At 42.5% G+C, this 14,355-nt stretch overlaps 1 protein-coding gene across 1 annotated transcript in view; it reads right to left on the reverse strand.

The window, feature by feature from the left end:
- Positions 1 to 1,614: 1,614 nt before the first annotated feature.
- LOC145355321 (copine-8) overlaps positions 1,615 to 14,355 on the reverse strand; it is a 343,466-nt gene continuing 330,725 nt past the window's right edge. Inside the window, exons 19-20 of the mRNA XM_080207280.1 lie at positions 7,515 to 7,588; positions 1,615 to 2,114 (exon numbers count right to left, since the gene is read on the reverse strand). Of these exons, the coding sequence (XP_080063406.1) occupies positions 1,926 to 2,114; positions 7,515 to 7,588 (263 nt within the window). The 3' untranslated portion in view covers positions 1,615 to 1,925. The remainder of the gene's footprint in view (positions 2,115 to 7,514; positions 7,589 to 14,355) is intronic.

The raw sequence follows: 14,355 nt of genomic DNA on the forward strand, positions 1-14,355 counted from the left end.
TAATGAACGCTCAGAGTGGTGAAGCGTACTTGGTCCCAACCTTCCCCTGTGAAGTTGAGCTTAAAAGGTTTGTATCACAGTTAAATCTAATTTAAAAAAAATACAATTCTTTTAACATTACAAAAAGGGTTTTGGCCCACGACAAGTGGCACAAATGTAATCTGGTGAGAGTGAGAAGAATACAAAATCCAACAAACATTTAAGCCTTATGAGAACACAACTTTCATCTTCTCATATTTCTTACTTTTCAAAGTAATTTGGACTTTCTTTTGGTATGAAACGTATTAGGTTTCAGTTTGCCCGATGCACATTTATATTAAGAAATGTAGTTATCCCGTTTTTATAAAAGATTTTTCCACTAAGTGATTTACAGTTACAGAACAAGCTGTGTCACATTTATTCTGTCATCGGCCTGCAAATCCACCGTATGTTTTTTTTTTGTTTGTTATTGAAACTATAACGTTCAAAATTTCCATACAAATGCAAAATAGTAAATAAACTTAAGCGGTAAGTTTCCACAACCAGCAGAAAAATTAAAAAGCGACTACTATGTTGGCACAAAAAAGGTTTTCCAAAACGTCACGTTTTTTTCAATATCGAAAGGCGTAATGCAAAAAAGTCATTTTAGTATTTGCTGAGAATTTAAGGCCATTTTTGTACTAAATTTAATCTAGCACTCTACTCACAAAAGAGTGTATTTCTCTTCCAAAAACTGTACATGCAGCTAGGGGCACGTGCTGTAAGATTTAAACAAGCGTATTACAAATTAAAGGACAGCTTAATAAACAGACCAACAGCACAAGATCACTGCCTGTGCAGTTAAGATTCCTGGCACATTCACCTGGTAGATACAGGCTTACACACTATTGGCATGGTGTAGTGCAGTGGTTCTCAAACTTTTCCAGGACTTTTTCCAATCAAACAGTCCTTGGCTTGTTGCTCCCTAAAAAGTCATGGATCAGACTATAAGACCTATATAGTGTGGACATTCTTCCTATCTTACCAGTCATTCCTTGGTTTTTCTTCGTTTCCTATTTTGTTTTCAGATTGAAGTGTTTGCACTGTCACATGAGAGGTTGAAAAAGATGACCAATTGAGACAAAAACTGTTGAAAAATCTCAACAGGTCTGACAGCATCTGTGGCGAGAGAATAGAGCCAGCATTTTGAGTCTCGATGACCCTTCGTCAGAACCCAGTTGAGAGTTGGTTGGGAGATGACTGCAGATTGGGGAGTTTCAATTGCAATGTGTCAAGTAGTGATCATTAGGAAGCAGTGGTAGATTGGGAATCATTTCCAAATCCCCTGCTGGATCACGTGCCCCAGAGTTTAAGAATCACTGGTGTACTGGAACAGCTAGGCCCCGTCATCTGAGTTTCTCATGATCGACAAATAGAGGTGCAACAAACTGGCAAATCACAATTATTTCAATATTTAAAACTGTTTACAGGAAGGACATGTTTATAAAAATGATTCCCTTGTAAAAAGAATTAACATGTAAACATTCAAAGAAAAAGGAACTGCACATTCTCAATTATTTACAATTGCTGACGACTTCAATTCCAGTTAATTTTCAAGCAAACTTCCTCCATTCCCATCATAACTATTTTTTAAAAAAAAAATCATTTTTCTTCAGCAAAGTCCACAATTCCCGCCGTTCCAAAGGCAATGATTTGGGGGACACTGACGTTCTCTTCCCCGGGGGAAACATTAATTGTTTTCTTCATGCAGCATTTGCCTGACGAACAATATCCTTGACATCACGCAATCTAAAGTCCAGCAGAAACTCTTGGATTCGTTCCGAGTGGCAAGCTGACAACATCCATAAGTCTTCGTAGTGCAACCTGATTGAGAGAAACAGCTGGATCGGCCACTCCAAATGGTTCAGGTCAACAGTGAGAAGTGGGCATGTTGGAGTCACCCTCTGTTAAAGCTGTGTCTGCAAAGGGTAACCTGGAGGAGTGTACGGAGGTGGAGCAGGGGAAGGCTTAATCCCTCTTGATTTCATATAGGAGAGAAACTGCTCTGGAATCTCAGCTAAGACATCCTTTGCAAGTCGGGCCATGCTCAGCACATGGTTTCCAGTCCTGTCAACATAGTCTCGGAAAGGCACAAACTGAAAAACAGGTTTAATTCCAAATAGTTGTAATTCAAAAATACGAACGAGCAACACAAACTTACTGAAAAATGCTAAAGGCTTAAGAAGTTACATCTGACAAGCAATTTTTCCCAGTGATTGATATCTGAAAAGTGAATGATCCTCACAACACATTCTAGCTGGAAAAATCAAAAGATCTTTTCCTTAGGTTACGTTAAGTGCCAGCAAGAACAAAATTCACTCCACATTCAATTCTGTAACATTTTGATCAAGAAACACTCTATTCAGCAGTATTATTTCTCATTTCACATTATTTACTCTTTGGCTATTGTCAATATAAATAAAATTCATCATGGCACAGATGCAACATCACCATGACAAAGCTGATCGCATGACACCAACAACTGGTTTTCCGAGACAACAAGATTTTAGAAACACACATTAGAATGAGTAAGCTTAGAAATGTAACCAGGTGAAATTGGACTCTGAAGGGTCTGATTTGGCCTGCAGTCATATCGGACCTTTCAGAGTCCAATTCTACCTGGTTACATTTCTAAGCTTACTCTTACTGAGCTTACATGCTCATTCAGCATCTTATGACATTTGGACTGCGCTATTGCCCAAGTAAATAAATGGTCTAATGCTTATCCCTGATCCCTTTCAGATATTGGATTGCAACTGACTGCAGAATGTGCCAGGAAAGTTATGAGCAGTTTTCTCAGGCAAGTGGCAGCCTGAACTCCATAAAAAAATGTATTCGACACTATACTATAGACTGCTGGCAACTATTGCTCACCACCTCTCACTCTAATCAGATTCCACACACTCCAGGCTGACTGCAGAGCTGGTTACAAGGACCTTAATGGTCAATCTTAATCTCCTTTGCAACTAGTGCTCTCCCTATTGGGGCACAACTGGCATTTCCAAGGACACAACTTGTGTGCTGCCAAGGCAAGAGGGCCAATTTCAGGTGGTCCCCTTGCTCATGTCTGCTTCAGCTTGGCACTTCATGATTGCTGCTGGGCTTGGTGGTGGTGTGGGGGGTTTGGTGAAACAATATCTTTGACATGTTGCTTCAATTTGAAACCCACCACAAGTTAAAATGATCAATGAACAATCACTAGAAAGAAGTGATGTGTGAGTTATGTGATGAATTTAACTTGAAGAGATGTTCATCATCTATTTTGGTTGGGTATATCAAATCCTCATTTGGTATTGCAACAAATCACATAAATGACTGCTTTAAAAATACTCTACATTCTGCTGTCCTGTTGATACAGTAAGAAGTCTCACACACCAGGTTCAAGTCCAACCAGTTTAGTTGATAGTAATCCCACAAGCTTTCGGAAACGGTGTTCCTTCATCATCCTGCTGATGTCCAGTGCTTTTCCATTGATTTTTACAGTGGTCATCAATCTACAGACACTGCAGACCATCGATCCACATGGTTAACATTTCAGCAAAAACCCTCATACAGTTCCAGCATGGCCTATGTGGCAGATTTATGGCAATCATATTTCACATTATAAGTATCTCTATATATGTGATTATAAGGTAAGTTCTTCATTGGCTGTAAAGTGCTTTGGGAAAGCCAACTTCCAGATAATTTTCAGGTGTTGCTCCTTCACTGTATCTGCATCACTCATGCAAAGCAATCCTGAAATGTAAATACCCAAATTGAGCTGGAGGCAAGCTCACCATGGCATGGTACAGTAGCACAGTGGTTAGCACTGCTGCCTCACAGCTCCAGGGACCTGGGTTCGATTCCCAGCTTGAGTGACTGTCTGCGTGGAGTTTGCATGTTCTCCGTGCGTTCGTGGGTTTCCTCTGGGTGCTCCGGTTTCCTCCCACAGTCCAAAGATGTGAGGGTTAGGTTGATTGGCCATGTTAAATTGCCCCTTAGTGTCAGGGGGACTAGCAGGCGTAGATGCATGGGGTTATGGGGATAGGCCTGGGTGGGATTGTGGTCAGTGCAGACTCGATGGGCTGAATAGCCTCCTTCTGTGCCACAGTGCTGCATTAACGGCACCAAGCGTTTCCTTAAGGCCAGAGCTGCCTGCAGAGCACAAGCAGCAAAGCTAAAAGGCAGCCATGATGGGGCCTGCTCCTGCCTTGAAGAAGGGAGGAGGCAACAACTCACAGGCTAATCTAACCATGCTAATGCGCACCATTTGGATTTGTTGATTTGCTGACTAAATATTACAATCAGCCTCACTCTCGGCGACCCATTCACAACTCTTCAAGGAGCCTAACAGGTCAGTAATTGCCGATAAGTGCGTTCCTAACACGATCTCATTTCATATTTGGAGCACGTGCCAGAGATGTGGGGGTCCAGATACATCTTTCAGATTTGCAAACTTTAATCCATTCACCCCCAAGGGCACTGAAAATTCAGCTCCAGGTGAAAGTTACACCAGGTTCTGTCTTGGTGACAGCATTAGCAGACATGAAGTGACTGTCACTTAGATGAATGTCAACAGATTGTGATATGGCAGTTTTGAAACCATCGCTGCAACTTTGGAGCTCCATGCCCTAACTAATTGGTTGAACGCATGTCTGACAGCAGGAAGGACCTCCCCATCAATGCATTTCAAAGTGATCACCAGTACTTTTAGGCTGATTGCTGATTAATTCTTATTGACTGCTGTTATGATTATTGAAGTGTTTGGTGTTCTCTGGAGTTCTTAAAAGTTGCTTAGCTCTACACTGAGTTATGTGGTAGATGGAAGGGGCTGTTCCTGACACTAACAATTTGTTCACATACATGCAAGTCATAGTAGGGTTGTCCCTTGGAATACTGCTTAGCTGGAAGAATGAACAGAGGGCATGGAGAGCAGGGCAAGCTGCTAGAGGATGGAGTTGGAGGAAGAGGATAAAGGCACTCAGCAAGGGCCATATCAGCCAAGGAAGCAACTTTCCCACCCAAGCTTCAGTGAGGAACAGTGTGTGAGACATCTGTGATTCAGAAAGGATGTATCAATTATTGCAGCCAACATGGTAGCTTCCCTACCTCTAGGCCAAAAGCTCTGGCTTCACGCTCCCCTTCAAGATTTGATGGCAATTTGATGGAGCAGCACAGTGGCACAGTGGTTAGCACTGCTGCCTCACAGCACCAGGAACGCAGATTCAATTCCAGCCTTGGATGAGTGCCTTTGTGGAGTTTGCACATTCTGCTTGCATTTGTATGGGTTTCCTCTGGGTGCTCTGGTTTCTTCCCACATTCCAAAGGCGTGCGGGTTAGGTTGATTGGCCATGCTAAATTGTCCCTTCGTGTCAGGGAGATTTAACAGGGTAAATACGTGGGGATACACGAATAGAGTCTGGGTACGATTGTTTTCGATGCCAATGGGCCGAATGGCCTCTTTCTGCACTGTAGGGATTCTATGACATTGTTCTATGGCACCTCTTGGGCATGATTTCCTTCCCAGAATAACTACCATTCATCCCGCGCCTCAAAAGAGACATCTGTAACCCCTATCCCCATTAGATAGAAGTATTTAGAATGCCAGCTGGCATAGGGAGCAGGAAGGGACATTGGGTGATCAACAATTTAGTGGGAATCAAACTGTAAAAATCAAATCAAAACAAATAATACAAAATACAGAAAATCCCATCAACAGACTTGAGTTCTAAAGTAGAATTAATTTTGCCACTGCCTTTGAATAACAAGTTCGTGTTCTGCTGAAAACTCCCTGAAACGGCAGGAAGAAAACGGAAAATCCATTCCACAAATGGTCCCATTGGTGATTTACACACAGTGAAAACGTCTACTGCATATAGTAAAATTCCCTTGACGTATACGGACAGATTTGTTAACAACAATTACATCTGTGTGGATTTTTCAATGAAAAGCTGAATAATCTTACCTAAATTCTTTTTGTTGTCTCTTTTAATAAATGTCTCTTTGTCCCATATAATTTTGATGTTTCCTGTACCACTGTGAAAGCCCTGTATTTATCTACATTAAGTCTATGTCATTGCTAACTCATCTGCTCAATTGGCCCTGGGCTCTGACTGCTGTTAATCTTTTTAGTTAGCAGCAGGCCTCTTAAGAGTTAAGGCCAGCTTTCTAATTTTGACAGCTGTTGCTCTGAATCTAATGTTATTCCAATTATGGGGCAAATATCTGCTGCATCTGTAAGTGAATTCATTAAATATTGATACTACAATACTTTCTCAGCAAAGAATAACGTTTCTCATTCGGACGAGTTGAAATACTGGCCCATTAATAATTAACTGCCAAATGAAAATGTAACTCATTAGAAGGAGAATTTCTCCACAGGATTCAATATGATTCGATTATAATGCTACTATTCAGTAATGAATTACAGCAAGAATAAAACAAAAACAAGCTTCGGCATCTTATGACTATTTAATTAGACTGTGCCTTAGATTCAGGTAAGTTGGCTTACCCTTACCTCCTCCGCACCTCTGCCCCACTCCACAATTCCAGCATCTTGATGTTGCTCTGGTCTAGTGAATGTCTCACTTATGCCATAATTGCATCTGCCAAAGCACTGGACATTGTCTCCAATTCATTTTTTGGGTCAGGAAAGGATAATATAATTGTTCTAAAACAATTGGTTTGAAATCTTCAGAACATTAGACCACAAACATTTGCACAAGCATTCTTCCCACCCCAAGACTATTGGTGGGACTGTTTGGGTCTGTGCCAACTTCATGGAGCCCCTACAGTGCAGAAGGAAGCCATTCGGCCATTGAACCTGCACCACCAACAATCCCACCCAGGCTCCATCCCAGTAACCCCGCATATTTAGTCTACTAATTCCTCTGACACTAAGGGGCAATTTAACATGGCCAATCAACATAACCGATCTTTGGAGTATGGGAGGAAACCAGACTACCCAGAGGAAACCCACACAGTCACAGACAGTGACCCAAGGCCCAGATTGAACCCAGGTCCCTGGTGCTGTGAGGCAGCAGTGCTAACCATTGTGCCACTCAAACTTGGTGATCACAGTCCTTGAAACTTTGGGACATTTACTGTGGCATCTTCCTAATCGCCAGAATCCCACCCAGAGTCAGCCACATAAAAGTAATGGGTCCCATCCTAGACAATGGGCTGGAAAAGCCTTTGTCCTCCTCAGAGACACCCAATTCAGAGTGCCAGCCCATGAACTGTTCACCTCCGCAGAATCTCAGAGAGTTACAGTCAAGGAAAAATAAACCTGGAAAATGTGGAGGGAGGGAGAGAATTTGTTTTTAGTGAAACATCCAATATTACGCTCTATTGTTGTCTCTAATATAAATGAAAACAATGCACGCACAGTGAGGAAATGGAGAATTATTGCAATGGCTTTCAAACAAAAACTGACATTTGCATTACTTTGGCATATTTGAACAAAACTTCATATAATCATTCAATTATGCATTTCTATACCCTCTTTGATGTCTTACCTGAACGATATCTCTCTCTGCATATCTTCCTCTTGACGATATCCTAATCTCATCACCATCGAGCTCTTCCATTGCTGCCAGCAAACCAGAAAAAGGAAGGTTCGTGATTGATACAACATAAATACATTTTTACTTATTCTAATACAGAACCAAGACTGTGCAGCTAATATAGCAGAATTGGTCTAAACACTGTTTTCCCAAGTTCCATCTTTCCCCCACCACCCTCCCTCAATGAAGCCTTTAACACAGGAGATTTGTTAATGTTGTCAGGTTAGGCTTTCAAAAAGCAGGCTTTTGCTCGGAGAAATAAGAGAGAAGATTATTGCAATATTGACGGATGGATTCCTTTTCCTACAACGCACAACTTCAAAGGTCAACATAACTAAATCTGTGACTCGAAGGAAAAACAACTATGGGAAGTAAAGATATCCTGAGCGACCTCTCATCACTGGCTAGTAATCTGTTTGAAGAACTAAGAGTCATTAGATACCCTACAATAATGAATCTAGCAGGAACTAGGTAATTAAAGAACGTGGTATAAAAAAGATACAACATTTTCCCTCTGTCGAAGTTTTATCCGTCTTCAAGACTGGGAGATGGGAACAGATTTGGTTAAGTCATGCTCTCAACTTCCTCTAAAAACGTCCTACACAGATCATAGAATAGGATAGAATCCTTAAAGTGTAGAAGGAGGCAATTCAGCCCATCGAGGCTCCACTGACAACATTCCAACCCAGGCCCCATCCCTACAACCCTGCTACTCCCCTGACATCAGGGGCAACTTGTCATGGTCAATCAACCTAACCTGCACATTTGTGGAATGTGGGAGGAAACCAGAGCATCCAGAGGAAACCTACACAGACATGGGAAGAACATGCAAACTCCACACAGACAGTGACCTGAGGCCAGAATTGAAGATTGGTCCCTGGCGCTCTGAGGCCACCATGCTGCCCACAGTGGTTTTAGTGGACAGGTGAAATTGCGTACTATTTTGCGTGAAGCTTTCAGGCGAATATTTTTGATATAATTTGATTTGATTTATTATTGTCATATGTAAATTGAAACAAGAATTAAGTTAATTCTCACACGTTAGACTTCAGGCTTTATGAATCTGTTAACAGTTAAGGGGTTGGATTTGATGTGGGTGATCAGGTCTCACCCACCAGTTAGAGAACCGCTGGCAAAACTGCACCATATCCCTGAAGCAAACAAATGAAGAACCTGTCAGGCACTTAACTGGTCAACAGCATACCTTCCACAGGATTTAGGGACGCGGTGGGGTGGAAATTCCACCTTTGGCAAACTTCAGAGGTTTGCCGCTGCTATCTGTTGGCTGCTGTCATTATTATTCCAAGGACTTTACTGGGGTCATTGTTAGATCCTTAGACAGGAGTGACTGGGGGTGGGATGGGGGTGCTGGAGAGGAAGGGATAGGGTTCAGAAGCAAGGGCAACGATGTGTGCACCAAAACCCGCCCCCCACACCCTCCCTGATGCCAGGTTCCTCAAATAGAGTACCCGACAATGAGGCACACAACCCCCTACCTCTGCACATCTGACAAGATTCACTGGCCATTCTTTGGGATCAGAAGAAAGTCATGCGGCTCACATTTAATCCATGAGCCATCATAAATTCAGAGATTTAGTTTCATTTATTTATTATTTAGGCACACATTAACACTGCAATGAAGTAACTGTGAAAATCCCCGAGTTGCCACACACTGGCACCAGTTCGGGTACACTGAGGGTGAATTTAGCATGACCCACACACCTCAGCAGCACGTCTTTCAGACTGTGGGAGGAAACCGGAGCACCCAGGGGAAACTCACACAGACATGGGGAGAATGAGGGAACTCCACACAGATGGTAACCCAAGCTGGGAATCGAACCCGGGTCCCTGATGCTGTGAGGAAGCGGTGCTGACCACTGTGTCACCATCCCGCCCCAGAATTGGTGTCAAGCCTAGTTGACCCCTTGTCATAAGGAGCTAAATTTCTCACATCAGCCTTTTTCCGCCTCCAGCTGAATTGTCCAGAGATTTCCCACCACCGCCGGATGGATGTGCGGCTTCTCCCAAGTGGGCACAATGGCCGTGTTTCCCACCATGACAGGCTGGATTAAATCCTGTCCAAGGAAGGAATTATCTCAAGGATTGACACCTCGTAGGATTTGATTCAATAGAGCAGACATGCTGAGGAATAAAATGAAACTCTCTCAAACTCAAGTACAAAACCCTTCAACTGAGATGGCAGCTGAGACACATCATCATGGCTCTGTGGCCTGCTTCTGAGACCACTCAGAGATAAAAGCAATAAAAAAGGTGGCAGATGTCATTCTCAGTTCACACAGTCATAAAATCCCTACAGTGCAGAAGGAGGCCATTCAGCCCACCGAGCCTGCACTAACAGCAATCCCACCTGGGCCCTATCCCGTAACCCCATGCATTTGCCCTAATTTCACTGAAGCTGGATTTACAGAAAGATGGGTGAATATAATTTTCACTAGTTTTCATGTATCAGAGTGATAATTTTAAAACCCATTTTCAGCTGGATTTTACAAGGGGGCGAGGAGTGTGGGGGTTATGAAATGTGGAGGTGACCCTTCCTCGCATTGCCACTTGGCAGCCTGAAGTGTGGTAAAATCATGAGTGATGTGTGGAAGCCGTGTAATTAAATATCTTATGCTTCAGAAAAAGGAACAGACATCAGGATTCAAGTATTGACTTAAAATAGAAACGTAAGCAGTCAACCAATCATAAGATTTCTCCACCCAAGCAAAAAGCAGCATAAATAGTGTTGATATGGTAACAAAGCCACGTAACATTTTATCATTTCACCTAAAATCAGAAGTTACTCGTGGGTTGTCCTCTACTGTATTCAATATTCCATCAGCATTTCTTTACAGAGAGTTAACTGGTGTCTCTGGAGGTTCAAACTCATTTTGTTTCTTTGCCTGAAGCTTGATTTTGTTTTCCAATTCTTTGTCTGAAAATGGTGTCAAAGTGTGCGTTTGGGTCCTTTCTGCACTCACCATTTACTAAAAAAAAAACCTATTTAAATTGTTCCTCTGTCTCTCTTTCCGATACTCATTCCATGGTCTTTACCCTTTCCATGTTACATTGTGTTTCCAGCCACTGAACATCAGCCTAAACACACAACCCTTACCCACTTCCATGCAGGTTCCCTAATAATGTGCCTTTCTTATAATTCATTAATATTGCAGTGGAAGAGGAACCGTTTGATATATTTCGATAAAGCTAACTAAATGATTCCTTTGGGATTCAGAATCAAACTATGGAAAGGGATAAGGGTAGTCCAGAAATCAAATGTCTGAATTGGACAAAGGCCAGTTTCAATGTCACTATTGGATCTGGCAAACATAGACCGGGAGCAGTTACTTGCAACATTTGGAAAGTGAGAATCTTTTAAAAGAGAAATAGTGAGAGTTTAGGACCAACATGTTCCTCTAGGAGCGAAGGGCAAGGGCCGCAAGTCCAGGGAATCCTGAATGTCAAGGGACATCGAGGATTTGATAAAGAAGAAAAGGAAACAAATCGTAGATATAGAATACCTACCATTAATCAACAGGGAAGGCCCTTCAGAAATATGGAAACAGGGGGGTTGCTTAATAAAGAAATTAAGAGGCCACAAAATATAATTGGCAGATAAGATCAAGAAAAATTCTAAGGGATAAGTATATTCAGAGCAAGAGGATGATTAAGGAAAGAGTGGGGCCCATGAGAGACCAAAGGACCAAACTGTTCATGGGGCCAAGGGATGTCTTAAATTAATAGTTTTCATCTATATTCATTAAGGAGAAACAAGTTGCAACTTGATATTTAAATAAACAGAGATATTTAAATCTTCGCTGGCCACAGGTGAAATGTTAGATGACTGGCAGATCGTAATGTGGTGCCTTTATTCAAGAAGGGCAGCAGGGATAAGCCAAGTAATTACAAGACAGTAAGTCTAACATCAGTGGTTGGGAAATTATTGGAAAAGAATTCTGAGGGACAAGATTAATCAACAGCTAGAAAGGCAAGGATTGATCAGGGATACTCGGCACTGAATAGTTGGTGCGACATCCTGTCTAACTAACTTACATGAGTTTTTTTGAAAAGGTAACCAAAAATATTGATGAGAGGTGTAATGCAATTGACGTGATTTCCATGGACTTCAGTAAGGTCTTTGACAAGATCCCACAGAGAAGGCTGGTCCAAGAGATTAGAGCCTATAGGATCCAAGACAAGTTGGCAAAATTGATGCAAAATTGCCTAATTAATAGGAGGGTGATGGTGGGGTGTTGCTTTTGTGATTGAGAACATGTCACCAGGGGTGTAACATACGGATTAGTACTGGGACCCTACTTGTTTTTCATATACATTATTGATGTGAATGTAGAAAGTATAATTAGTGAGTTTGCAGATGACACGAAAATTGGTGGTGTTGTTAATAGTGAAGAGGATAGTCTTAAGCTGCAGATTGATATAGATCAGCTAGTAAACTGGGCAGGGTAATGGCAGATGGAATTTAATCCTGATAGGTGTGAGGTGATGCACTTTAGGAGATCTAATAAGAATATATACAATGAACGGTATGTCCCTAGGGAGTTTTGAGGAACAAAGGGACCTTGATGTACAAATTCATAGAACCCTGAAGATGGCAACACATTTTGATAAAGTGGTAAAGAAGGCATATGGCCTTCATTGGCTGGGCATAGAATGTAACAGCAGGTCTTCATACAACTTTATCAAACACTGGTTAGGCCACAGTTGGAATATCATGTGTAGTTCTGGTTGCCACACTATTGGAAGGACGTGATTGTACTGGAGAGGGTGCAGAGGAGATTCACCAGGATGTTGCCTGGGATGAAAAGTTTCAGCTATGAGGAGATGCTGGATAGGCTGGGTTTGTTTTCCCTGGAGCAGAGAAGGCTGAGGAAGGCTAAGGTGAGGAGTAGGTGATTTAGAGGGGAACTGAGGAAAAGGTTTTTCACTCAGAGGGTGGCAGAAATATGGAATGCGCTGTCTGAGAGGGTGATGGAGGCAGGTACTCCTACAACATTTAAGCAGCATCTGGACAAGCACTTAAATTGTGAAGGCATAGTCGGCTATGGTATTTGATAGTTGGCTTAGATATGGTGGGCCAAAGAGCCTAGTTCAGTGCTGTATGACTCTATTCTACTGATTGTTATAGAATTAATTCAACAAGCCGATCTGCATGCTAGCACACAGTACTCCCCTAAACATAACTGCAACACAGACACTCATTCCCACTATCAGAATATTTCTGTAAGGGTGCATTTCTAAATCAGTGAGCAAAGAGCAAATCATTCCCACTGTTTGGAAAGCTATTTTAAGCTGGATCCTCCAATCCAAAATGGCTTTGGAATCAGTGCCCATATCTTCTGGAATTTAGAAGAATGAGACGTGATCGCATTGGAACAAAGACAATACTTTCAGGACTGCTCAGGATAGATGTTGCTGGACAGGATAGTATGTATAAAACTAGGGATCATTGGACTAAATGGCATGGACAGAGTGGATAGTCAGATGCCCTTTCCTCGGGTAGGAAAGTCAAGTACTAGGGGACATAGGTTTAAGGTGCATTGGGGAAAAGCTTAAAAAAAATGTCCAAGGCAAGCTTTTTTTTTTACACAAGAAGACGGTGAATGTCTGGAACGCACTGCCTGGGAAGATGGTGGGAACAGATATGATAGCATCATTTATGAGATAACTGGATGAATACATGAATAGGATGGGAATAGAAGGATACGAACTCCGTAAGTGCATACGGTTTTAGATTAGGCAGGCATTGTGATTGGTGCAGGCTTTGAGGACTGAAGGGCCTGTTCCTGTGCTGTACTTTTCTTTGTTCTAAATTTTATAAGCGGATAGAGCCATAAAATGTGAAACTGTGCCATCAGCAAGTGGCATGCCCACTTTTGGTCCGCCATCCCACGCCAACACCACGATTTTACAAGGAGTCGAGTGGACCATCCATTCAAGGCTGAATCAAGGCTCCTAAGTGGGCAAGCAATTTCCACAAATAGGCCTCACCCCACCACCATTCATATTTAGTAGGTGGCAGGAGAGGGTTGACCCTGACGTCCCACTTGCCTGTTCCTGTGGATATAAGAACCTCATGGCACTATTCGAAAAAGCGCAGGGGAGTTATCCTCATAGTCTTGGCCAACATCTGTTCCTCAATCAGCATTACCAAAGCAGATTATTTGGTGATTATCACATCGTTAACCATGACGGTAAATGTTGGTGGATGTTAGTCTATGATTCCAACACTACCAAAACAGAAGACACAGAATCTGGGCTGCAAACCGGGGGTGGAGGTGGGGGGTGGAAGAGGCAGAGGCAGCAGTTGGATGCTGCAGTGCCTCCTTTCAGAGCCCTCAGTGCCAATCAGAAGCCACCAATTTTCCCTTCCCATGTTCAGCCACATTGACCTGGCCCCACTTCCAGACAGGATTCCCGGGGATGTACTGCCACTGGAGCTGGAAACCTACTCCATGAAGCTTGGGTTGGCCTCATTAAGGTCTCCATCTTAGGGCCATTTTGTAATGGTGCTGGAAATTTCCTGGCATCACATGGGTGCCTGCTATGTCAAAAGCCTGAAAATGATTCTGAGAAGGCTTCTCACCGGGAAGCCGGAAGTCCATTGAAGGCTGATTCAAATGGCATTATCAAGACTCCAGAATGCTCAAAGCAGGGGAATCACAGCCCAAGCATTTTTGTGGTGGGCTTTCCCCTCCATTCTAAGGCCCCTCACAGTTCGGTCTTTGATTTTAGAAACAAAATTTTGAGACTTATATGATAGCCTCCTTTTTGA

Source organism: Carcharhinus amblyrhynchos, chromosome 19, assembly GCF_965287045.1.
Source record: "Carcharhinus amblyrhynchos chromosome 19, sCarAmb.v2.hapA, whole genome shotgun sequence".
Taxonomy (NCBI): Eukaryota; Metazoa; Chordata; class Chondrichthyes; order Carcharhiniformes; family Carcharhinidae; genus Carcharhinus; species Carcharhinus amblyrhynchos.